Raw genomic sequence first — 27538 nt, 5'->3', positions numbered from 1 at the left:
GAGAGTGCTCGGGCAAAGCCTGAGGTTCTCATACTTGACATCACAGCCACTAGCAGGACAGGATCCCCCAAGTGCTGCTGTCTTTCAAGGGCCCCTGAGGTTTCTGAATTACCAGCTGTTGAAGGCACACAGGTCTGCAGTTCAGCCTGAAAGCTGTTAGATTCAGTGGACCTGGACGGATACTCTCCCCATCCTGCCAGCTCTGGGTGTCTTGGATTGTCAGTGAGGATGGCTTTGTGAATTTGATGATCATGTCGTGCCCTGCATGGCTTCCCCGTTAACATGAGAGTCTGAAGCATAGAGTAAGTGAGGCAGGCATCCATACACTACCTGAGTGTGACAGTAGCAATTTTCTCCTGGTTTTTCAAAGCACTTGGCTGAGGGCTCTAAAGCTACAGTGCATTCTCTGTAGCTGTGAATAAGCCTTAGGAGGATGCACCCTGGGTCACATTGTCTAGGGAGACAGAGGAAACCTGCTGACTTCTGAGACATCCACCTCGCTATAGAGAGATGAAAGAACTGACATCCACAGAGGGGGAGACTCAAGTCTTGTCTTTGAGAAGCTGCTAGAGCAAAGTCTCATCTTCCAGTTAATTCCTGAGCATTCTTCAGTGGGTCAGGTTTGACTGAGATGAGGTGGTGCATAGGGCAGGTACTGTGCTTTGACTTCTAGAATAGGGAATTACTGAGATACTTAACTTTGTCTAAATTGGTTGTCAGTGTGATATAACATCTGAATGGACATGGTTTACCCCACATCAATCATTTGTTCTGGGGTCCACCAAGTACACTTCTGAATCCACAGTCCAGACTTCTGAAGAATTTGCAATCCAGGCTAAACATGGTGCTAGCTCCTCATTTCAGGACTGCCAGGAAATTCACAAGTGTGAACTGCGGCTCTGGGAAGGGTCTAGGGCAAAGGACCCCTAATAATATGTCTCCTGTGGCCTTTGCCTGCCCTTCACATGCTCCGATGAGTATTCTTTAAGCTGGCTGTGCCCATTTCCTTCCTAAGGGCATGTGCATTGTCACAGGTGGCTCCAGATCAAGAAATTAGTCTTTGTGTAGCTCTAGGTGAAGCAACATAGCAGTGACACACTACATACTCTCCCATGACTGTGACACATTTGCCCTTACATATCTGTGTCTGGCCTGCCTCTAGCCATTCATCTTTCCTCAAACTTGAGTGCAGGAATGGACGATTAATGGGAGTGTTTGCTCTGTTTGTCTCAGGGCTCACCTGGAGAACCCCAGTTCTTAGCATCTCCAGCCTGACATGTCACTAGTTGATCACACATTGGCTAATATTGTGTTGGCTGGAATTTATTGGACTGATGATTCAGGGAAATTTTTCTCACTAACTAAGGGACATTTCTTTGTTCTGACAGGACACCCATAAGCTCCCACCACACCTACATACAGTAACAGCCTTGTGGATCCTCCACAATGTGCTTGTTGACATCAGGGGACTGATCTTTCCTCTCCTCCATCCTGACCTTTATTTCTCGTGTTATTTAGCAAACTTTATTTCTCATGTTATTGTTTGGGGATCTCAACAAGGGGCCAGTCATTTCCTGGGATGTGTTTTGAAGTGAGTCTTCATCTTCCCATACATGAAGGAGTGATTATACTCTAATGAAACAGAAAGAGATCTCTGGCTTTGTAAGGAGGAGGTGTTGAAGGTCTTCCCTTGTGTTTCTGGGAAGGCTCCTGGGAATGGCAACATGGTTCTGGTGCAGTGGAGAAGAGCTAGTTAGTGGATAATTGAGGTCTGCTGGAGGTGACCCTAATCATCCCTTCTATGGTGATTCTATTCTATCCTGGAGAGTCCTTGGTAATCTCTATGATGTCACCGTGTTGTGGTAACACCAATGCCTGTGGGTTATTCATTCAGCTCTCATAGACATGTTGGCAAAACTGAGCAGGCTGCTTGGGAGAGAGAATGGAGAACATGGAGAGACCAAAGAGAGGAAGAAGGAAGCTGGCCTCAGTGTCAAACCTGGAGAAATAGATGGTTCTGTCTAAGGCACAGTGACTCCTGAGCAGAGTTAGAGAAGTGTGCTGGAGGAAGTGAACTTGAACTGAGATTTCTGGTAGTAGAGCTCAGCAGCAGGGGTTTTCTGAGTAACAATGGGCCAATCCAGCTTCTTGGCTTTCTAAAGAGCAGACCCAGAGTCAACAGTTTCTGATGGTTAGTTTCTGGAGAGCTATGAATTGTTCAGGCTGCAGCTGGGAATTCTTTCACTACATTCTTAGAGGCAAAGAAGGGCAGGAGGAACAGACTGACTGCTGAGATGTCTCTCTCTGGGTAGGGTGTGGCTGCACTTCATCCCAGTGGATTTCTTCAGTTTCCATGGGAATCTGATGCCAATAGGAAGTGAAGAAATTCCCCTGGACACACAGCAGATATACAGATGCTTTGGTCCTGGACACATGTGATCAGGACTTGGTGCTGCTAAGCTCTAGAGACAACAGGACTTAACTTGCATCACATCAGATATGACCTGACACTGTCCTCCAATTCTACTTGGCTGGGCTTGCTTAGGCCTTCCAAGACGAGAGGGCTGCAATAAGGAGGGAGGCACATGATTATCCACAGTGCTTGAGGACAGAGACAGAGCTCAGGGGCCCCAGTTTGAGGATAGCTGCCCTGCTGTTTGGAAGCTTCACTGGGTTCCTTGCATTTTCTCTTCCTTAGGCTTCATCTTGGGACTCAGCATGGACTCTCCTTGTCCTATGCGATTCAAGAATACAAGTTCATTTGTCTTTGTCTACCAGCAGGGACTACTCGGGAAGCACCATCCCAACTCTCCACCTTCACTGAGCAGGAGCAGGAGCAGGAGCAGGTGCAGGAAATGAAAAAACTAGAGAAACTCACCATTCGTCTACATGATATGGAATGTGAGAGAAATGAGCTACGTGGAATCCTGGCCAATTACACAAACAAGGATTTGAACAACAGGTAGTTTTATTCCCAGTTCTCTGCTGGCCATCATGACACCACAGTATCAAGCCCAGGTTTCCTGAGGAATCGGAGGGTGAAACACCATGGTGTCCTGTTGCCTAAACTAAATTTCATGAGTTTTTTTGAAATGCAGAACTTGGAGCCTGGGTAGGAGTGAGATGTGGACACAGACTTGTCTGCTTCCTCCAAATGAAAAGCAGAGCCTATAGCTTGAATCACAGTCTAAGGATACGGACAGTAGTGTGTGAGCTCTCATCATGCATTTCAAGAGGTCTTGACAGGTGTGGCTTGTGGGTGATGCTAGGTGCAGTGAGTTGGTGGTGAGTCTTTGTGCTTGACCAGCAGATGACCATGTGCTGAAAGCTCCTGGCAGCAGCTGTAGGGGCCTGGTCCATTCATCCATCTCAGGGTGTGACTGTGAGGCCTGAAGCTCATCACAGCTCCCCTCTGGTCTTCTTATACTCTGTGACAATGCCACATGCCAATATTTCTTGGGCATCCTGATTTCATGTGGTGTGTGTGTGTGTGTGTGTGTGTGTGTGTGTGTGTGTGTGTGTGTGTGTTTGTGTGTTCCTGAGAGTCTGAGGGCATGATCTGAGGATTTAACATAGCTTCCAGATGATGGCACTGCTGAGGCCAGGGAATCCCACTTTTAGCTCTGTGCTCACCTTGGTAGAACATTCGAATCACGTGAAGTTTACAAAACCATCCTGAAGTTGGGGCTCCCTCCTGGAAATACTGATTGTGTGCTCTGTTCCTCCATGTAGCAATAGACACCCAGGAATGAGAATCCCTGTTCTGAAGACAGGAGAATGTCCCCATAGGTTTCTGGTGAGTCCACATATGTGACACAGACTCCTGGGAACTTCTTAGAGCGCTTATCTATAGCTCCAAGCCCACTGTGGGTGCTCATGCATCATTGGATTCCTCCCCTTAGACCTCTTGGCTGTTCTGTCCTGGGGACAGGATAGGATGTTTAGTAAGCACCAGGAGGTCCCACTGTTTAAGTGCCAAGCTTTGGCATCCACTGGACTGGGGTAGTTCATGGCACAGCTTCTTTCATGTGTTGTTTTTTGGCCTTTGTTCATGGGTTTTTTCCCTCCTGGGTCCATGCCCTACCACAGGCTAAATTTTGAACTCGAGATGCTTGAAATGGAACACAAGCAGGTGATGTCAGCTCTCCAGAAATTGCCCATGGAGATTAGTGATGCCTTGCACAAGTGCAAGGGGCTGATTGAGGAGACTGAATACTTTAGGTAAGTGCCTACTTGCTTGGGAGGGACTGTTTCTGCCTTTCTTGGTCCTTGACTCAAAGTGAAGGCTCTGGTTCTAGCCTGTGTGCCTCTTAGCCAGCATCCTCCTTTGTGACCCTTGGGTTTCTGCCTCTTGGACTCAGTTTTGCTAAGTGGGGAAAAACACTGAGGCCCTCCCATCATTGTCCAGGAGTGGGAGCCCTTAGATAGGAATATCCTTTGCATCATGAAGGGGATGTCCTGAAGCCCAGGGCCTCCAGGGCTCTGGTTGGAGCTTCACAGATCTGGTTTGCCTGGGCTCTGTAGAGAGAATTTATTCTGGTTAAGACTTCTGCCCTCCTTCAGAGAGTATTTGCCCTCTACCTGCTGATGCTTTCCCAAGACCATGAACAGTTAAGCACAGGTGTGGGCTGCACCCTGTTCTTAGAGGCACAGGATCCCTTTTGGTATCAGGGTTTTCAGAAGTAGTTTGAATCTCTCGGGAATTTGGTTTTTCTCTGGATTTGGCCTGCGTTTGAGTGATGCTGGCTTGGCTACTGAGAGCTCCATTCTTGTGCTGTCTGGGGTCCTCCGACTTTTCAGGGTTAGTGGCATTAGAAGTAGATATGGCAAATGCATCTCTCTGAGGCTCAGCATTTCTTTCTTTGGTGGTTCAGTTACCTCCATGGCCGGTTCCTACGAGAGTGCAATCCCCTAAAGAAGAGTGTACGTGTGTTGAGGATCCAGAACACACAGCTGTGGAAAGAGCAGATTGAACTGCAAAAGACCTGTGAGGAGGTGAAGAAGCTCTTGAAGGAGGCCCATGAGAAGATCTGTGACCCCTGTGCTGAGCAGCAGCAGGTAGGCTGAGGCAGTAGGGGCAGGCTGCCCAACTGTCCAACCATAAAAATAGAGACTCCCATGTAACCATCCACCATCCATCCAGAATCCCAACTCCATACCATCCAATTGTTCATTTCTGTGATCATTCAAAAGTCTCTCTGAGGAGTTAGCCTCTTTCAAGATACTGGATGATTGGCAAACAAACCCTCCTGCTCTGCTAGAAGCTGCAGTACATTCAGAGAGATGGGTCAGTCAGCTCTAACACACCTACATGTTATTATGTTACCAGTCTGCTATGCAGAGAGCTACTTGGAGAATATCACAGAGCTCTCATTGGTTAGGTCAGTGGCCTGTGGCTCATTTGCTTTGCAGATGTCATGTGAGATCACAGGTAGGAAACAGTTTGTAAGAATTAGAGCCCAGGGCCAGTGCAAAGTGAGTAGTTCTCATTTTGGGGTCAATTTTGGGGTGGCATGTGGTCTTCTCCTTTCTCCCTACATCCCAATGTGCTCTCTTCCCTTAGCTTAACTCTTGGTTCATACTGTCAGAGGCCTGAGTATCAGCTTGTCAGCCTGTTTTCTGTGGGTGGTGCTGGACAGTTCTCCCCTCCTGGAGTTTCCAGTCTGGAGCTGACTGAATGACCATAGATGTGGGAGGACTTTGACAGCCTGAGGGTTGGAGTGACTGATTTGAGGCTTCAAGAGAACATTTTCTCCAATCACTTCAACATAGTTTGACTAAGCTGTGTGCTCTCCTCTAGGCATTTTTAGTTCCCAAGAGACGGATAGCTGTGTTGTAAGTCTCTGCTGAAACATGTGATGTGTATAGTCTAAATTCAATTGTTCACTCAATGCGATGTACCCTTCCTTGTTTTCTGCTCACTTTTGATTTCTGTGGCCGGTGTGTGATCTATGCAGGCATGTGTAAATGTGTGCATATGTGTGTGTTCAGAGGCTACATAATGAAATCCTATGTTGTCATCTGTTGCTCACTCTTGTTCCCTTGAGCCCAGGTCATTCAATGAACCTAAAAATTTCTGTTTGGGCCATTCTGGCTGGCCAGCACTCTGTCTCCCCTCTTCCCCAGGGGGACCTTTTGTCTTGTCTCATGTAATTGTAGTAAGTTTAAATTGCTTTCTGTTGTGTTTATACACTTTTATTGCTTTGGTATACATGTGTTTTTGAATAAATAACAAAAATCAAACAATACAGCTATTTTAAACATAAAATTAGACTTCTTCCTTTTCACTACACAAAGCTAACACAACAGGAAGTGTCTGGTTTGTCCTATTGGCTTCACAACACGGAATCGCACAGTGCATCTCTTTGCTGACATTGTGTTGCTGACTATATCATGTGCATGGCTGTGTCTTAGAACAGATTCCCTCTCATAGCTGTGTGGACTGCTGTGTTCCTGAAAAGCACTGCAGGTGATGTCACTGGCCTCCTTCTGACTGACATTGGGGTGAATATATATCATATGCACTGTAATCTGTTGACAACTTCCTGGGTGTTGACCATGGGTCACTCTCTTTCACTTGAGCTATCCAGGTCTTCTTGGAGGAGCTAGGGTAAGTTTAGTGAAGAGATTATGATGGATTAACTTGCAACCTGTGGGATCAATGAGTCTTGGGATGTATAAAGTTCATGGAAGGAAAAGAGTGCAGGCCAGGTTAGCAGAAGCTGGCTGAATCTAAGAGCCTTGTACACAGCAGGGAAGACCCATGACCTCCCCCAGAGCAGAAAAGCTGCTACAAGGCAGCAGTCCTCTCTTGGCCATATGTTCAGGAATGTGTGTGTGTGTGTGTGTGTGTGTGTGTGTGTATCTGTGTTTGCATTTCTGTCCAACTGTGAGGGTGAACCTCTGTGTGTGTGTGTGTGTGTGAATTCTGGCTGTTCTTTTTACAGTAGTGTTCCTTTATGTTTGTGTTTATGACCTTGTGTGGGTTAATGGGTATTTCTGTGCCCATGTTTCCTGTATGTGTAGGGGTAAGTGCTTGTGTGTGTTGGGAGTATGGGTGCTTATGAGTGCAAGTATGTGCTTCTGTGTGTGAATGTGTAAACTTGTGTGTGTGTGTGTGTGTGTGTGTGTGTGTATGTGTGTGTGTGTATTTCTCCAAACTTATTCATGAAGCATCTTTAATGATGATGGAGACCCAACATTATTGAGAATGTACTGTGCCCACACACTTGGCATCTATCAAATTCTGTATTCTTTTGCCCATCTTTCTACATGTCCACCTAGCTCTCTAGAATGAAAGGATAGAAAAACTGCTGTAATTCAGTGGTTTTCAGTATATATAGAGTCAAAAACTTTTATCTGCAAGGAAATCCTTGGAGCAAACCAAAGGAACTTGGTACAGGAAATTGAGGCCATTGTGTCTTTGAGGCAGGATTGGCTGGCTGAGAGTTTGTGTCCCTTCTCTGCCCGGGGTGAATGGTGACTGCATACTCAATGGTCTGTGGCTTACTTTGTCTTCTCTGTGCCCTGTCTTGTCCTCATCCACATTGCCTGCTACCACTTTCTTTCCTCTTTTGCCTAACCTTGGCTCAGTTTACCTTGGCTGTGGAGCTTGGACTGGATGTTATTGGTTGAGAGAGTCTGACTTGCAGTGTGCATCTTTCTGCATCCAAGTCCAGCAGAAGTCCCCTAGCCATGCTGAGGTGTGAGAAGGGGGCTGTCTCAGCACACGCAACTTAGGCTCATGATGGTCTGAAGCACTCACCATGTGCTGTGCCTGCAGCACTCAGTAACTGCTTTTCTTCAGAGTTCTTCATTCTGAGTTAAAACCCGCCTCATGAGGGCTGGGAGAAATGAGAAGCCTCAGACATTGCTGGTCATATAAAATGATATAGCACAGTGAGAAGCCACAAACAATTCTTCAGAAGGTTGAACTGCAATCCCCAGGTGACACAGTGATCCAGAACATGAAGTAGATGTCCCTAGAGAAGCTAGAGGGCAGCAGAGTTTTAGCAGTGTTCCTCAGAGTAGCCTCTAGTAGAAACTATCTAGATGTCCATTATTGGAAGAGTATAGTACAGTGTGGTTGAGCCCTTCCATGGAATATCATTTGACTCTGATTTAGTCAGCCTTTTGTTACTCATACAAACTTCTAAAATGATCACCTTACAGGGAGGAACTGTTCCTTTTGCATCCTGGTTGTGGAGATTTTCTAGTTTCCTGAGCTCATTGCTTTGGGTCTGAAGTGAGGCAGTCTGTGGTAAAGGGAATTTCTCTTGGAGGAATTTGCTCACCTTGAGGGCAACTGGGAAGCACTGAACAAGACCAGTGGTCTGGTCCACCACCATGCAGTGGTCCTGTGCTGGGGTTAATTCCTATACTGTACAGCTTGGGGAACTTCCTAAGCAGGGTTGGCTAATGGGCCAGGACCCCGGAGGTCTACCTGCCTGTGCATTAGGTTACAGGACAGGCAATTCAGTGTCTGAACTGCTGATCTCTCATACTCACTGTGTTTGTTTCTCATCCAACAAAAGTTAATCCTCTTCTCAATAGTATTTCTGGTGATTGCTCTTTATATTAGCATTAGCTGGGAAAATGAACGTGTTAGTTCATTACAGTGTGCTTGTATGTGTGCATACATGTACTTGTGTGCTTTCATGACTTTATGTGTGTCCATGTGAGTGAGCAAAAGTCCACTAAGAACACAATCTTCTAATGCACAGGAGCAGGAAAACCTGGAGGAAAGACTGAAGGACCTGCTGAAGCAGAAGGAGCTGGTCACCCAGCAAAGGGACTTGGCAGAAAAGCTGCAACATCACTTCAGTGTCTCTGAGATGAGGTGGGAGCCCAGGCTGGGAGGAGCGGTTAGAACGACGTAGGTCACCTGTCCCTGGATCTCTGTCCTTTTGGGATTCTCCCCATCTGGATGGCTCTCAGCCACAGCCATGGAAAGACCACCTCAGGGTATTGTGCTAGCCCAGTTCACAAGAACTTCTCCAGGAAACACTATGTTTGATCTTTAATGTTTCTGGGGAATGTGTACCCCTTATTCCCTCCTGAGCTCTCTGGTATCTTCTCAGTGTCCCCTGTGTCGCCACATAAATCTCGCTATGGTAGTCCTCAGTCTAGCAGGAGGCGGGATACTTCTGGAGGACAGGGTGTGTTCCTGTCACTTTATTTTCCTTTTAGAACATCACCTTTACAGAAAAGTTCCTATTTTAGACAGATCTGCATGCAGCACACTCTTGCTGATTACAGGCTCTCTGCACTGTGCATCTGTCTCCTGTGAAAAGATTTTACTGGACATAAGATTATTTAGGGGTTGAGGTGTTGAACTCAGGCAGGTTTCTGTGCTGTAGGAATAATCAGAACCTTCACTGCTTTTATTTTGTAGGCTTCTAGAGGGTCTACATTCAGTTTCCCAGGTTGCTCATTCACCTGGTATCTAATCAGGGCCATGTACATCTGCCCTGAACTGTCACTCAGACACTGTTACTTTTTCTCACAACAATGTATTTAGAGAACTGGAAAATCATGCTGAATTTCTTGCCCAGCACAGTGTAGTTCTCAGTTCATTTTCTAGTAGATTTTAGCTGAGAATAAAACCCAGACCCAGGTATAAGCTGACATTCCTCTGCTAGGAAATGCAGGGATGACCTCAGCTGAAAGGTCACACTGGACTGTCCAGCTGACTAGAGCTGGTTCAGGCTCAACAGCTGAGATAACAGGTCCCCACCAGGCCTGTCCCTAACTGCCTTCCTCCTCTAGGTCAGAAAATCTGCACCACAAGCTGGAACATGTCACAGCCCAGGATGAGAGCCTCCTGCAGACAGAGCTGCTGCAGCAGGAGCAGGAAGTATCACAGGCAAGTGAGCCACCACTGCATTCCAACCCCTGCAACCATGGCATTCATGGGGACTGGGGGCTCTTGACATTGGCTTCCAGTGTGAATAGACCCTGATTTTGTCTAGCCTGTGGCCCAGGCAGGCTGCTTCTGGGACTGATTGCCTTTCCTTCTCTCACAGCAGCTATGAGAGGACTGAAGAGGACAAAGCGCCACAGACAACTTGAACCCATGGTGTTCTCCACCCTAGAATTGAAGTCTCCTCAGAAGAAGACATCCTATGAGATTCCAAGGAAGCATGGCTATATTTGCTTTGAAAATGCTTTTTACAATTGTGACTGCCTTCCTACCATGTTTCCAAGGCCAGCCACAGGCTGTTGGTCTGTGCTTCAAAGTCTGTTGCATGATTAACCTAATCTTATTATTTTAATTAAGCAAGCTGCTTAGCTTAACTTTTTTTGTTTGATTGTTTTGTTGGGTTTTGTTTGGTTTGGGTTTTTTGGTTTTCTTTGTTATGGTTTGAGGTTTTGAATTCATTTGTTCTTTCTTGTGTTCTTGTTGTTTGGTATTTTGATAAGGCTGTTTACTGTTTATATTGTGCTCCTTTTAAGGCACTATTGAGTAAAATTACTGTATTTTTTTTTTTTGTAAATATAAATGTGATTTCCCATTCTGAAGTCTTAAGACTGATTTCTCTGGTCAGTATTGCTCTGGGCTCAAAGTTTATCTAGCTGTGTCCCAGCCAATCTGCTTTAGGTATGATGGCCTTTCCTACACTGACAGCAGCTCTTGAGGGACAACTGAGGAAGCCATAGAAGCCGCAGTCAGCTTGATCGTGCAACATTCTCCACCCTAGGGTCAAGGCCCCCTCAGAGGAAGACACCCCTTTCAGCTGAGATCTCACCAGTGAGACAGACACCAGCTGACCTCCAGGTGGTCCAGCCCCATCACATCCATGGTCTGTTGACTCAGTATTCCTGAAGAAAAGAAAGCATCACTAATGAGCTTGAGACACAGAAAACCTGAGACAAGAGTTACTGCGAACCCTGACATTCAACAGAATGTTTTCCTTGTGAAGGATCCAATAATGTGAAGGGTAGAGATGTTGGTGAGCAAGACCTTTTCTGTCAGTTTAATGTCCATGATTTGGCAAGCTCACTGAGTCCTTAGCCCTCCTCATGTGGTGGGAAATCCATCACGGAAGACTATCTTGATGTCAAGTTGTTCTAAACACACAGTTTCCAACTCTTCACTCTTAATATCAGCTTCTAGGTCATGTGTGATGTTTCACTCTTATAGCTCCAGAACCATCTGTAACTTCAGAACTTCAGTGTGCCCAGCTTGGCTTACATAGTCAGTTCCCAGCCAAGCCAGCGATACACAGGGCTTTGGATGTGGATGGTGTTTCCAACTCTGTATACCCATTGCATGATAGAAAAAGTATCCATACTGTTCTTTCTGAACATAACTTTAGCTATCCCTAAACTATAGTATTCTGTACACACATTTTATGAAATGATCCTGTGAACCATATTAATGAGAAACACAACAATACTGCTCTAATGCCTCTCAGGAAATCCAAACATTTACTAAGGGTTTATGCAAAAACTCCAAGTCCTGCTTGCCATCCAGGCCATGGTGATGTGCCTGCCTGGGCATCCAAGGACCATATTTTGTCCATGGCCCTGACACAGCTCTGAGCCTCTGTGTTGATATCTGTGACTCCTGTTACCACTGAGGGCTCTGCAGCCACCTTCAGTCTGGGCACCACCTGTGACTATGGTACTGTCAAAGGATATGATCCCACAGGGGCAGTGTGCGTGTTTTAGAGGACTGTGCTGCCATCGAGGACCATAGTGACATCTGTGCCAGGAAGCTTGCAAGGGCCACATCTGAGTCCTTGTCTCTGCTGAAACCAGGTCTGCATTGATGTCCCAGGCTCCTAATGCCATCAAAGACATTGCAAATTCCTGGAATCTTGGCAGCCACATGGTCATATCTGGGGCCTGCTGATCAGTCCATGCTGTTCTGAGTGACCTGCATTGCCAACCAGGGCCATGGAGACATGCAGACTCAGGATGCAGCCTAGGATCATGTCTAGGTCCATGTTGCAAATGCAACCTGGTTCTATGTTCATTTCCATGGCCTGTGTTGTCAACCAAGAGATACACAGAAGTAGTTAGTGTGTGAGTAGCCACTTAAGATCATGTTAATGTTCTAGGGCCGTACTTCTTCCAGGGCCATACAGCTCTCAGTGGCCTGTGCTGCGACCAGGGGCCATGGTGTCCTCTAGGCCTAGACTGCTGCTAAGGGCCATGTCTGGAACCTGTACCCTGCCACAGCTTCAGTTTATGTTGGTGTCAGTGGCTCCTGTTGCCATTGAAGACAGGATAGAGGTTCAAAAAGTTAACCCTACCCCTCACAGGCTGCAGCACTAGAGAGTTCTGGATCTGCCCCTCATCAATGGCAGCACTTGGAGAGTGGGTCCTGCACCTGGACTGAGCAGCATGTAGAGCTGTCCTTGTTAGTGGTGATGCAGGAGAGCTGGCCCTGAGGATGTGAGAGCAGAAGAGCTGACTCTGCTCCCCTTCTTCTGACCTGTGTTGTCAAGGGTGAGGGAAAGATGCCTGCCCCACCTGAGCACATGCTATCTGAAGCTGGTGGGAGAGTTGGCCTCTGGGGCCTGAGAACAGAAGAGCTGGGTCTGTCCCTGACCATCTGCAACAATTGGGAAAATTGGCCCAGCATCTTAGCAGTTCAAACAGCAGAGCTGGTTCTTGTGGTCTGAGTGTGCGTGACCCAGATGTGAGGGCATAAAAGGAGGAGAATTGGGCTCTGTTCCTTCTGCCTGCTGCATTTGGTGAATTAGCTGGGGCAGAGTTGGAGAGCTTGCTCAGGTGGTGAAGATGAGGGAAAGTGGTGGGCTCACTTACCCAGCTACCACCCAGGTTCAGAACAATGGCTACAAGTCATCACACCCTAACACCCTCTTCATCTACGAACTGCAGGAGCATGTGAAAGGCCCAGATCTGCAGATCAGAGCTGCAGGATCTCCATGACACAGACATCAATTCTATAAAAGAGGAGTCCCAGTGAGGGTGGATTATTGACACTACAAGAGAAGTAAGAGGCCAGAACACTTACAAGAAAAGATGTATAGACTAAAAGATGTACTGTGTGACTCACTGGATCACACTACATATTCCTCAGCAAGATTGTTGTTTGTTTTCTTTTGGTTTTGGATTTTGCATTTTTCTTTATATTATTTTATTTTAGATTGGAGATACCAAGGGCACAGCACAGATGCAAGGGAACAGGTAGTTGGAAGAGTGGGATTGAGATGCATGATGTGAAACCAAGAGAGAATCAATAAAACATTAAAAAATAACAAATTAAAAAACCAGAGCTATCTGCCTCTGATTTTCTTGAAATATAGCTTGTGTGATAACCAAATAATAGACATATTGAATACAAAGATAAGTGATCATATATTTTTTTGCTGCTGTAGGCCTTAATGATGCATTACTGCAATCTTTTTTTAAGATTTCTTTGTTTTATTTACATGTATTGGCCTTATGCCTGCTGAAGGGCTGTACTCTACATGCATGCAATTCCACCAGAGACCAGAAGAGGGCATCAAATTCCTTTTGAAACTGGAGGATTCTTTTTAGCTGCTCTGTTTTTTCTTTGGGAAAGAAACAATTACTCAAAGTAAAGGAGCCATCTCTTCAGCTCCTACACTTGGCTTTTTTCTTTCTAGCCACATGTGCTGTATTAGTTGGAATGAATCAGCACAAACCAAAGAGAAAGTTCAGGAGTTCTGTAGGGACAAATATATGATGTAGGCTTGGTGGTAATTGTCTTAGGATGCCATGCATCCATGCAAGGTGTTCATGGGTTCAGGATCCTGCTCCAGCATCACTTATTGTCAGCATTGGAGCAGATCTCTCACATCTCACATTGGATGACAATAAAGATTAGGGTCATCTGATGAAATGCAGAAATGAGAAGACATCCTGGTGGTGCAGGAGTGGCTAGGAGTCCCTCTTGACACTCCAGCTAAGTGTTGGGAGGAAGCTTCAGAAGAGCCAGAGGGGATGAAGCCTGCAGAAAAGCCATGTGCCTCTGATGGAGAGCACGCCTGTGCAAGGCTAGGAAGGGAGAGGGATGGTTGATGCTGCTCTTTTCCCACAACTGATCCCACTGTGTACTGATGAAGAGTTTTTTCCAGATGTGTGCTGTATTCTTGTGAAGCTCCCCTGAACCTGGTCTGACGTTTGAGACTGAATCAGAGAGTTAATGTGTGGAGGAAATAATCCTGTGGAGTCCCAAAATGGTGCTGTCAAAGAAGGGTAGAAATAATCTACTGTTCATGAATAAAGAACATATATACACACAGAACATATATATATGTATATATTGATGTTCTGTGTATATATATATATATATATATATATATATATATATATATATATATATATATATATATATATATATAAAGCTCATTCAATTCCATGGATGATGTGTTCAGCTGGACAATTGGCTCAGTGGGCAAAATCACTTGCTGCCAGGCTTATGGGCCTTAGTTCCTTCCCTGGGACCCACATGATTGAAGGAGACAACAAACCTCTGACAAATTGTCCTCTGATCTTCATGTGGGTCGGGAGCCTGGTCATGGCCCACAAAAGCTAAGACATGGAGATTTGTGTCCATTCCTCACTTATCCTTGAATCTCTCCATCTGAGGCACTCATTTAATTGTATTACTCTGCATTCCATTTGAGAGAAGTTGAATTTTTGCTATTTTACTCTCATTACTGAGATGTTATAGGAGCCAAGAAGGCCAACACCAAAGCATCACCAGAAGAATGGCTAAGGGAAGGTGGCCATTGGGAATCTGTGACATCGCTGAGACACAAACTGCTCTAGGATGTCTTCTCTATATGCCTGGTGTATTAGTCAGGGCTCTCTCGAGTAATAGAAGTTATAAACTGAATCTCTCTATATCTAGAAAAGCAATATGTTAGAATGAGTTCCAGGCTGTGGTCCAGACTATACAAGGATGGCTATGATGGAAAGTCTAGGAATCCAGTAGCTGCTCAATCCACAAGACAAGAAGTCTTAGTTTTCTGCAGGCTATGATGTAATCTTAAAGAAGTAGGTTCTAACTCCAGTGAAGGAATGGATGTGCTCACAAGGCAAGAGCAAGCAGAGAAAGAGTAAATCTTCCTTCTTCCATTTCATTATACAACCTTCCAGCAGAAGGAGTGGTCCAGATTACATCTGGGCTAAAGTCTGAATTAAAGGTGTGACTTCCTACCTCAAAGAGCAGGACTAGAAGTAGATCCTCCTACTTCAAATGAAATCTCCCATAGATGTGCTCTATATATTTTGATTTTGGTTATTATCATATGTACTCTCATGGACAACCAAGAATAGCCATCATGGTTGTATTTCCCTCTACACTAATATTCTTGAGCAAATGGCTCCCTTAGAGAGTGAAAGGAAGGAGTGACAATAATCATAAGTTACATCTGGTTCAGCTGTAGATCCCTTGGTCATGATGACTTTATTGGCCTCCTTATGGCCATGCATGGCTGAAATAGGACTAAACACCCATCTCTGGTACTTGGGAACAAGGGATCAGCTGGAAATCCAGTTTCTATACAATAGGAGATTAGACATTGAAATAAGTATGATGTCCCTTTTAGTAACTGTGGTGGAAAGGGGCCCAGGAGTGAGAAATGTGTCTTCTTTAGAAAGAGGAAGAAAGGCCCAACACAGCAAACACACTGCAGCATTCAGAAAGAGTGGGGTTACTAGGGCACGTGTTTCGGACTTTAAATCCTCCAGACACATTCTTGCTCACTCCATTCATCCTGAAAAGGAAAGAGAAATGAAAAAAAACCACAAAAAGCCAAAATTCCCTCTTAACAAAAGAGGGCCAGAAAAGACTTCTGTGGAGTCTTCATTCTATACAACAGCTAGAAGACTCCAGTTGCTTTCAAAGAAAACAATGATTTATTAGGATTTGAAGTTTACTGGTGATCAAAGAGGCAGGATCTGGAAGCAGCAGCACCAGGAACCACATAATAGTCCAGAGCTAAATCTTATTGCAGAGCTCCCATTGACACTACCATGAAGAGCAAGGGCACTGCAGTGTGTGTCCCCAAGAATACTGGCTTTAGACAATGTTCCTTGTGCTGCTTCAGAAGATTGCAACATCTACAGATCTGAAAATGAGATGCAGCCTTCCCCATGTCATCAAGCAGAATGGACTCCTCCATTTCTCTAGAACATAAGCTCTGGCATCCAGTTGATGATTCAGGCTTTTATTTGGGACCTGGTCTCTGCAGTAAGGGTTAGGGCTTCTCAATCTTCCATCAAAACACTGTGAGGATGGACAAAGGTGTCGTCAGCCAACATCCCCTCCCCATGTTCATCCTGCAGCCTCCAGAAGGGATTTCAATAGTCAAATTTATCAACTTTTCCTTTGTGGCTCAGGCTTATGTTCACTCAATATTTTAAATATTTCATTTTCTGACATAAATCCTTTTAAATTTTCTTTCTACAATTGCAGTTTAACTTTGGACATAGAATTTTATTCATCAATGATCAAGGTTTTTTTGCAGCAAACTGAGGCTTATGTTTTCTCCTTTATGGCTTGCTATGATGGCTACTATTGGAAGTCTACTTGACATGTAGTTGAGGAACTTACACCATCAGAATGGCTTGCAGCATGCTTTTTTTGACATTTTCTTGATTGCTATTTGATTTTGGAAGGCTCAGCCCTCTGGGTAGGGCTATCCCTAGACAAGAGAGCCTAGGCCATAGAGGAAAGGTAGCTGACCAGAGCAATGGGCAATGTTCCTCTGTGGTTTCAAGCCCGTGCCTTGTGATCTTGCCGTGGCTTCCTTTGATGATGGACTGTAACCTGTGAGGTGGTGTGGGAATTCAGTCCTTGTAATTCTCCTGTATTTGTTATTGAAAATGGAGAATGCTGACACATCTGAGAGCCATAAATAAAATAATTCAATCAATGGGCTCTCTACAGCCTGGAATGCCTTTGCCTTCTCTGTTACCTAAAGAATGGCCTGTTATACTATTGTCTTAAAAAAACTGTTCCTTCACTATACCTCTACAAGAAAAGGATAGGGAAAAGTTTGCCTCCATGGTATGTACTTATAATTCTTCTTAGCTTTTTAAGAGATATCAGTAGAAGATATCTCCGAACGGGAATGTTAAAAGGTCTACCCTGTGCCAATAATTTGTTCTAAAACCGTTGGAAATAATTCATGTACAATTTCCACAATCTATAATATACCATTATATTGACAAGATGTTTTCCTTTGAAAATACAAAAATAAATTTATTTGTTATATTTTCCCCTTAGTCGGGAAGTCTCATCATCCACAGCAAAAGAGCCAACTTGTTTGATATTCAATAACAACAAACAATCATTGTAATAAATTATCTGGATTGATAGATTAACAAACATTTGAAAGTATACAACTTTCCTCTGCCTTGCTCTTTTCATATATCATGTTATTCTAAGACAACTTCTGATAGACTACAATTCACTTCATATTAATTGTTAATCTTAATTTAATGCTGTTTAAATTTAAATAAATGATTTACTTCTGAAGTTGATCCTTGATAATGGATTGAGACAGTCAATGAAGCTGACCACCTCCTTGAGTTACACTAATTTTGCTTGAAAGACCCATCTTTCTGCTGCATACAAGAAACATACCTCAAATTCAAAGACAGACACCGCCTCAGAATAAAAGGCTGGGAAAAGACATTCCAATCAAATGATCTTAAGAAGCAAGCGGGTGTAGCCATCCTGATATGCAGCAAAATAGACTTCAAACTAAAATCAATCAAAAGAGATCAAGAAGGGCATTACATACTCATCACAGGAAAGATCCACCAAGATGAAGTTTCAATTCTGAACATTTATGCCCCAAACACAAGGGCACCCACATATGTACAAGAAACATTACTAAAGCTTAAACCACATATAAAACCCCACACATTAATAGTGGGAGACTTCAACACCCCACTTTCACCACTGGACAGATCAGCCAAATTGAAACTTAACAGAGAAATAAAAGACTTCACTGATGTTATGACTCAAATGGACTTAATCGATGTCTACAGAACATTCCATTCTAACAAAAAAGAATATACCTTCTTCTCAGCACCCCATGGAACTTTCTCTAAAATCGACCACATAATTGGCCATAAAGCAAATCTCAACAGATACAAAACAATTGGAATAACCTCCTGCATTCTATCAGAACACCATGGTGTAAAGGTAGATTTCAATAACAACAAAAACTACAGAAAACCTACAAACCCATGGAAACTGAATAATGCTCAACTAAATCACCAATGCGTTAAGGAAGAAATTAAGAAACAAATTAAAGACTTCCTAGAGATCAATGAAAATGAAGATACCACATACCCAAACTTACGGGACACTATAAAAGCACTGCTAAGAGGGAAATTCATAGCACTAAAGGCCCACATAAAGAAGTTGGAGAAATCTCACACTAGTAACTTAACAGCACACCTGAAAGCTCTAGAACAAGAAGAAGCAAAGTTACCCAGGAAGAATAGATGCCAGGAAATTATCAAATTGAGAGCTGAAATCAATAAAATAAAAACAAAGAGAACAACACAAAAAATTAATGAAACAAAGAGCTGGTTCTTTGAGAAAATCAACAAGATAGACAAGCCCTTATCGAAACTAACCAAAGGCAGAGAGAGAGAGAGCATCCAAATTAACATAATCAGAAATGAAAAGGGGGACATAACAAGAGACAATGAGGAAATCCAGTGAATCATCAGGTCATACTTCAAAAACCTCTACTCCACAAAACTGGAAAATTTAAAAGAAATGGATAATTGTCTGGATAGGTACCACATACCTAAGTTAAATCAAGACCAGGTAAACTATTTAAATAGTCCAATAACCCCTAAGGAAACAGAATAAGTGATTCTATTAACAGTCTCCCAAGCAAAAAAAGGACAGGACCAGATGGTTTCAGTGCAGAATTCTACCAGATCTTCAAAGAAGAGTTAATGCCAATACTCTTTAAATTGTTCCACACAAGAGAAACAGAAGGAACATTACTAAACTCCATCTATGAGGCTACAATTACCCTGATTCCTAAAACAAAAAAGATGCAACAAAGAAAGAGAACTACAGACCAATCTCCCTCATGAACATTGATGCAAAAATACTCAATAAAATACTGGCAAACAGACTCCAAGAACACATCAAAACAATTATCCACCATGATCAAGTAGGCTTCATTCCAGGGATGCAAGTGTGGTTCAACATACGAACGTCCGTCAATGTAATACACCATATAAACAAACTCAAAGAAAAAAAACCCCACATGATCATCTCACTACATGCAGAAAAGACATTTGACAAAATCCAACACCCCTTCATGATAAAGGTCTTTGAGTGATCAGTAAAACAGGGAACATAACTAAACATAATAAAGGCAATTTACAGCAAGCCAACAGCAAACATCAAATTAAATGGAGAGAAACTCAAATTGATTCCACTAAAATCAGGAACAAGGCAAGTCTGTCCACTCTCCCCATACTTATTCAATATAGTACTTGAAGTTATAGCCAGAGCAATAAGACAACATCAGGAGATTAAGGGGCTACAAATTGGAAAGGAAGAAGTCAAGCTTTCCCTGTTTGCAGATGACATGATAGTATACTTGAGTGGCCCCAAATATTCAACCAAGAAACTGATACAGCTTATAAACATCTTCAGCAACATAGCAGGGTACAAGATCAACTCAAAAAAATCAGTAGCCCTCCTATATACAATTGACAAACAGGCTGAGAAGAAAATCAGAGATACATCACCCTTTACAATAGCCACAAATGATACAAAATACCTTGGGGTAACAATAACTAAGCAAGTGAAGGACCTATATGACAAGAACTTTAAGTCCCTGAAAAAAGAAATTGAAGACTATGTCAGAAAATGGAAAGATCTCCCATGCTCATGGATAGGCAGGATTAACATAGTAAAAATGGCAATCTTACCAAAAGCAATCTACAGATTCAATGCAATCCCCATCAAAATACCAACACAATTCTTCACAGACCTGGAAAGAATAATACTCAACTTCATATGGAAAAACAAAAAACCCAGGATAGCCAAAAGAATCCTGTGCAATAAAACAACCTCTGGAGGCATCAAAACCCCTGACCTCAAACTCTACTATAGAGTTACAGTAATAAAAACTAGCTTGGTACTGGCATAAAAACTGACATGTGGATGAATGGAATCGAATTGAAGACCCTGACATTAATCCGCACACCTATGAACATATCATTTTTGACAAAGAAGCCAAAAATGAACAATGGAAAAAATAAAGCATCTTCAACAAATGGTGCTGGCATAACTGGATATCAACATGTAGAGGCTGCAAATAGATCCATATCTGTCACAGTGCACAAAACTTAAGTCAAGTGGATCAAACACCTCAACATAAATCCAGCTACTCTGAACCTGATAGAAGAGAAAGTAGGAAGTAGTCTTGAACGCATTGGCATAGGAGATCACTTCCTAAATATAACACCAGTAGCTCAGACACTGAGAGAAACAATCAATCAATGGGACCTCTTGAAACTGAGAAGCTTTTGTAGAGCAAAGGATACAGTCAACAAGGCAAAGCGACAGCCTACAGAATGGGAAAAGGTCTTCACCAACCCCACATCTGACAGAGGGCTGATATCCAGAATATATAAAGAACTCAAGAAATTAGACATCAAAATGCCCAACATTCCAATTAAGAAATGGGCTATACAACTAAACAGAGAATTCGCAACAGAGGAAGCTCAAATGACTGAAAGACATTTAAGGAATTGCTCAACATCCCTAATTATCAGGGAAATGTAAATCAAAACGACTCTGAGATACCATCTTGCACCTGTCAGAATGGTTAAGATCAAAAACACTGAAGACAGCTTATGCTGGAGAGGATGTGGAGCTAGGGGAACTCTCCTCCACTGCTGGTGGGAATGCAAGCTTGGACAACCACTTTGGAAATCAATATGGTGCTTTCTCAGAAAATTGAGAATCAGTCTTCCCCAAGACCCAGCAATACCACTCTTGGGCATATACCCAAGGAATGCTCAATTATACCACAAGGGCACTTGCTCAGCTTTGTTCGTATCAGCCTTGTTTGTAATAGCCAGAACCTGGAGACAACCTAGATGCCCTTCAACTGAAGAATGGATAAATAAAATGTGGTACATATACACAATGGAATACTACTCAGCAGAGAAAAACAATGACATCATGAGGTTTGCAGCTAAATGGATGGATGTAGAAAAAAATCATCCTGAGTGAGGTAACCCAGACACAGAAAGACAAACATGATATGTACTCACTCATAGCAGGATACTAGATGTAAAACAAAGGTGACTAGACTGCTACTCACAACTCCAGGGAGGTTACCTAGAAAACAGGACTCTAAGAAAGACAGAGGGATCGCCCAATGACAGAGAAATGGATGAGATCTACATGAACAACCTGGACGTGATTGGGGGTAATGAAGGGCAAGGTTCTAGGGAAAGAGAACTTTGGGGAGTGGGAGATCTCAGCTGGATCAAGAACAGAGAGGGAGAACAAGAAATAAGAGATCATGATGAATGAAGACCACATGAGAGTAGGAAGAAGCAAAGTGCTAGAGAGGTCTACAGAAATCCACAAAGATACCTCCACAATAGACTACTGTCAATGGGTGAGAGAAAGCCCGAACTGACCTACTCTGGTGATAGGATGGCCAAACACCCTAATTGTCATGTTAGAAATCTCATCCAATGACTGAAGGAACCGGATGCAGAGATCCATGGCCAGGCCCCAGGTTGAGCTCCAGGAGTCCAATTGGCAAGAAAGAGGAGGGTTTGTATTAGCGAGAACTGCTGAGACCAAGGTTGGAAAAAGCACAGGGACAAATAGCCAAACGAATGGAAACACATGAACTATGAACCAATAGCTGAGGAGCCCTCTGGATAAGTGAGACAGTTGATTAACTTGAACTGTTTGGGAGGACACCCAGGCACTGGGACTGGGACCTGTCCTCAGTGCATGAGTTGGCTGTTTGGAACCTGGTGCTTATACAGAGGCACTTAGCTCAGCCTGGAAGGAGGGGACTGGACCTGCCTGAACTGAATCTACCAGGTTGAACTCAATCCCCAGGGGAGTACTTGCCCTGGATGAGATTGGAATGGGAGGGGGGCCAGGGTAATCCAGGGCTGATATGTAAAATTAAATTAAATTATCCAATAAAATTAAAAATCCCCACTATTTTACATAATAACATGAAATATATTTCAACGAAAATTTTAAACTTAATCTTATTTCCTAGGTACTTTCTTTTATATATGACAGGGAAGTGGTGCCCACAATATTTCAAAAATCTAGGTGAGAAAATTAACCTTTCCTAGGAAAAAATCCCTTCATAGGTTATCCAACCCTAAGTGGTCAGGCCATAAAAGTTATTATCAAATACAAATTACACATGATGTAAACTTATTGTAATACAGAAAATGTTTATCCAGTATAATAATGTAAAACTATGAAAGAAAATTTCTCTGTGATTAATGTGCCTTCTGATCCATGCAGGTTCTATACTGAAATTCTCATTTCCATTGTTGCTATGCTGCTTCAAGTTGAGAGATAAACTTAGCTAGGAGTTTCTATTCCTTGTCAGCATAACACACACACACACACACACACACACACACACACACACACACACATCACTTGAACATCATAACCATTTATTTTTGTTCCCCAAATTCTTATGATAATATCATAATATAAAACACAGTATAAGTTTTAAAAATCCCACAATCTTTAAAAATTACAACAACTCAAAAGTACAAGGTCTCTAGAAAACAAATAAAACAAAAGTTTATTAATTGGGTCTGGTAAAACAAACAAAAAATTAGATATTTTCTTATTCCACAAGAGAAGAGCTGGAGCACAAAAATTTTAAGATGATAACAATACCAAAATCCAGCTATAATAATCCAAATCCTACAGCCCAATGTCCAGCATCTGGTACTCATGTGATCTTCTGGAATCCAGATGGATGGGGCATTCCTCCCTCTCCAGCTCTGCCCTGTGAAACACATGCAGTGCAGCTCTTCTCAGGGTTAGTCTGGCCCCACTCCACATCTGTGCTTCCCCTCAGTAGATGGACCGTGGTCTCACCATCTGCAGTATGCTGTGGGACTCTTTTCACCTCCTCTTCCACAGGGTTCCCTAAGTCCTGATGGAAGGAGTTTGAGTGGAGATGTCCTGTTTAGAGTTGAGTTTCCAGGATCTCTTCCTCTCTGCATATGCTCTAGCTGAGAGTCTCTGTATTTGTTCCCATCTGCCGCAGGAGGGCGCTGCTCTGATGAGGGCTGAGAAAGGCATTATCTATGAGTACAGCAGAATATTGTTAGGAGTCATTTTATTGCTATGTTCCTTAAGCAGAACAGTAGTATTTGATTTTCCCTGTGGACCCTGGCCTATCCAGTCTCAGATCTTGTTGATGCACACAGTGCTTGGTATGATTTCCATCTCACATGGAGTGGGCTTTATTCAAGACAGATACTGGTTGGTTTCTCAGACTAGTTTGTTACCATGGCACCATCATATCTTGGATGCAGTCACCATTGTAGCTGGGTTGGTGTTACTTTTCTCTTTGATCATGGGCAGAGTCCCTTCCACTGCCATGAAATCTAGTCCTTATGTGGTGAGGGATTTAAGGAGGCATCAGTTTGACTGATCTATGTTCAATGAGTTGTGATGGTGTCATCTTCAAGAATAGCACCTTCCTGTCAGTTTATGGAGAGCAACCAATAGCCTTACAATACCTTGGGTTTTATGGGGTCCAATTGGTCTCATTAGGCCAACAAATGGACTAAATGTAACCCAGCGCCAATATTGGAAGCTTCATTTGGTGACAAGAGATATTCATTTGGGGTTCTGTCTTCCTGATTTTTTGTTTTTTTCTTTTTGGCTGTTCCATCTACATCCCTCATATATATATTTATTAGAGTGGTTCTACTGTATTAGACTTGCATAAGATCCCTCACATGGCCCTTAATTTTACTTCTCCCTCCTTATATTTCTTCACAGCCCCCTCTTCCCTCTCCCCCCTCATTTGACCATCCTGTTCCAGACTCTGTCCTTCATCCATCTATAACAATCTATTCTATTCCCCTTAGGTGGAGATCTGTCCCTCCCACTAAGTCCCTTATTACATACCTAACCTGGCATATACAGATTGTAACTTATTTATCTTGGACTCAACAGCTAACATCCATATATAAGTGAAAACATACCTTATTTGTCTTTCTGTGTCTGGGTTATCTCACTCAGGATAACTTTTTCTAGCTTCATCCATTTACCTGCAAATTTCATGGTTTTCTTTTTCCTTTTTAACTGCTTAATAATAGCCCATCTCTGTAAATGAACCACATTTTCTTTAGACATTCATGTGTTGAGGGACACCTAGGATGTCTCCAATTTCTGGCTATTATAAATACAGCAGCAATGAACATGGTTGAGCAAGTGTCTCTGTGGTAGGTGAAGCATCCTTTAGGTTTACACCAACAGTGGCAGAGCTGGGTCTTAATCGATTCTTACCTTCCCAAGAAACAGCTACACCTATTTCCATAGTGGCTGTACAAGTGTGCATTCCTACCAGCAATGGATGAGGGTTTTCCATACTCCATATCCTGGCCAACATTAGATGTTGTTTATTTTATTAATCTCCTCTCTTCTGCCTCATGAAATGTGAAGTCTCAATAGTTTTGATTTGCATTGCCCTGATGACTAAGGATACTTAACATTTTTTAAAACTGTTTCCAAGACACAAGAATTTCCTCTACTGAAAATTCTCTGTTTTTTCTGTAAATCAAGTTTAATTGTGTCATTCATTTTCCTGATATCCAGGGGTTTTTTTTTTTTAGCTCTTTACATATTTTAGATATTAGCCTTCTATTGTGTATGTAGTTGATAAAAATCCCTTTCCCAGCGTTGTGATAGTGGTGTATGCCTTAATCCCAGCACTAGTGAGTCAGAGCTAGGCGGATCTCTGTGAATTTGAGGCCAGCCTGGTCTACTGCGCAAGATCCAGGACATGCACCAAAACTACACAGAGAAACCCTGTCTCAAAAAATAAAACATCTCTGTGAGTTCGAGGCCAGCCTGGGCTACCAAGTGAGTTCCAGGAAAGGCGCAAAGCTACACAGAGAAACCCTGTCTTGAAAAACCAATAATAATAATAATAATAATAATAATAATAATAATAATAATAAAATAAAATAAAAAATAAAACAAAAAAATCCTTTATCAATTTTGTAGGCTGCCATTTGGAATAAAACACTGTTAGTAGCAGAATAGATAATGCTCCCTTGGTGAACCCACAAGTGCAGAAACACAATGGAGTTCACAGAATTCATTAAAGTTATTTAATAAAAGATCCCTATATAATAATACATTCTTTACATTAATAATTTAATGAGTATACTTCAATGTATTTTTACTTATTCTTTGAGAATTGCATAGACTGCATTTTGATCATATTCACCCCCAACTCCAAGTAATTCACCTCAAATCTGCCCCCACATCTGTGATGCCCAACTTTGTATCTTTATTATTAAATTATGTTTTAATAACTCCAGTGGCAGACTCTTGAAGAAAGCTGACTCTCCTTCTCCCAGAAGCCATTGTTCATCCATAGGTCATCAGTCAGGAGTAGGGGTTCAAGCACCCTTCCCACTCTATGCTGCAAAGTTGACTGGCTTGATGTTGTATAAGTGACCACAGGTGCTGTGGGTCATGAGTGCAGTGGTCCTGTCATGGCCAGATGTTTGCTCTAGTCTTCCATGACCTCTGGCTCCTACAATCTTTCTGTCTCATCTTTCATGATGGTCTTTGAGCCTTGTGGAAAGGGTATGATACAGATGTCCCATTAAATACGGCTGAAATCAGTGAAATAAACAGAAAAATATAAAGATACAGTGAAACAAAGAGTCGATTCTTTGAAAACACTAACTTCCCTTCCCTTCCCTTCCCTTCCCTTCCCTTCCCTTCCCTTCCCTTCCCTTCCCTTCCCTTCCCTTCCCTTCCCTTCCCTTCACTTCACTTCACTTCACTTCCCTGTGTCACAGCAGAGACTCCTGGAAAGAAACCTCAGCTTCTGGTCATTTGAGGAAGAATCAGCAAGGAAGCAAACGCTGTGCCCCATGACATCAGCAGTCTCTTCTCTGGAATTCTACTGTATCCTGGAGAGCTCTTGGAATACCGTGATGTCACTAGTGTTGTAGCAACACCACGTGAGCTTAGGACATTAGTTCAGTGCTGTAAGTTTCACCTACAGAGATGTGGTCAAGACTGAGGCGTCTAGTTGAGAGAGACAATACACAGCATGGAGAGACCAGAACAAGGAAGAAGGAAGCAGGCCCTAGGTCTCACTCGAAAACATGGAGAAATCTCTGGTGCTGGGAAAGACACGGTGAGTCCAGTAGGGCTGGGCAGCTTTCTGGATGTGATGGTCTTGAGCTTTCCAGAGCTAGGGCTCAAGAGCTGGGAACTTGTGGGAAGGAAAAGGCCTATCCTGTTCTGGGTTCTTACAGAGCAGACCCAGATCAAGGATCCATGATGGTTAGTTTGACAGATTTAGGAATTGACAAGGCTTTAGCTTCTTTGCTGGGTACTATCTGCTTTCACTCTGAGTGGGGAAGCGGGCACAGAGTAGTTAATGAGATTTCTGTACCATAACTGTGTCTCCCCCAACCCCTGCTACACACATACTGGAGTCCTGTAGTTATGTGCCAGTAATAATAGGGAAAGGAGAGTACCCTGGCAAAGCCTGAGGTTCTCATACTTGACATCACAGCCACTAGCAGGGCAGGAGCCACCAAGTGCTGCTGTCTTTCAAGGGCCCCTGAGGTTTCTGAGTTACCAATTGTTGATGGCACACATGTCTGCAGTTCAGCATGAGAGCTGTTAGATTCAGTGTACCTGGACGGATACTGTCTCCATCCTGCCAGCTCTGGGTGTCTTGGACTATCATTAAGGACTGCTTTGTGAATCTGGTGACCTTGTTCTGCCCCTTCATGGCTTCCCCATTATCATGACAGTCTGAAACATAGAGTAAAGTGAGGTAGGCATCCATACACTACCTGAGTGTGACAGTAGCAATTTTCTCCTGGTTTTTCAAAGCACTTGGCTGAGGGCTCTGAAGCTACAGTGCATTCTCTGTAGCCGTGAATAAGCCTTAGGAGGATGTCCGCTGGGTCACATTGTCTAGGGAGACAGAGGAAACCTGCTGACTTCTGAGACATCCACCTCGCTATAGAGAGATGAAAGAACTGACATCCACAGAGAGGGAGACTCAAGTCTTGTCTTTGAGAAGCTGCTAGAGCAAAGTCTCATCTGTCAGTCACTTCATGAGACTGCTTCAGTGTGTCAGGTTTGACTGAGATGAGGTAGTGTGTAGAGCAGGCACTGTCCCTTGACTTCTAGAATAGGGAATTACTGAGATACTTAACTTTGTCTAAATTGGTTATCAGTGTGATATAACATCTGAATGGAAATGGTTCATTTGTTCTGGGGTCCACCAAGCACACTTCTGAATCCACA

At 43.2% G+C, this 27538-nt stretch overlaps 1 protein-coding gene across 1 annotated transcript; it reads left to right on the top strand.

Moving 5' to 3' along the window:
* The first annotated feature begins 1923 nt into the window (after positions 1-1923).
* LOC131919059 (disks large homolog 5-like) lies at positions 1924-9961 on the top strand. The gene is made up of 6 exons (XM_059273118.1): positions 1924-2047; positions 2782-2962; positions 4090-4221; positions 4875-5058; positions 8724-8839; positions 9769-9961. The coding sequence occupies exons 2-6, from the start codon at positions 2856-2858 to the stop codon at positions 9959-9961; spliced, it is 732 nt and encodes a 243-aa protein (XP_059129101.1). The 5' UTR covers positions 1924-2047; positions 2782-2855.
* The last annotated feature ends 17577 nt before the right edge of the window (positions 9962-27538 follow it).

The sequence above is a fragment of the Peromyscus eremicus genome, chromosome 9, assembly GCF_949786415.1.
Source record: "Peromyscus eremicus chromosome 9, PerEre_H2_v1, whole genome shotgun sequence".
In the NCBI taxonomy this organism is placed as follows: Eukaryota; Metazoa; Chordata; class Mammalia; order Rodentia; family Cricetidae; genus Peromyscus; species Peromyscus eremicus.
The sequence above is the reverse complement of the archived record's forward strand: the minus strand, read 5'-3'. Positions and strand labels throughout refer to the sequence as shown.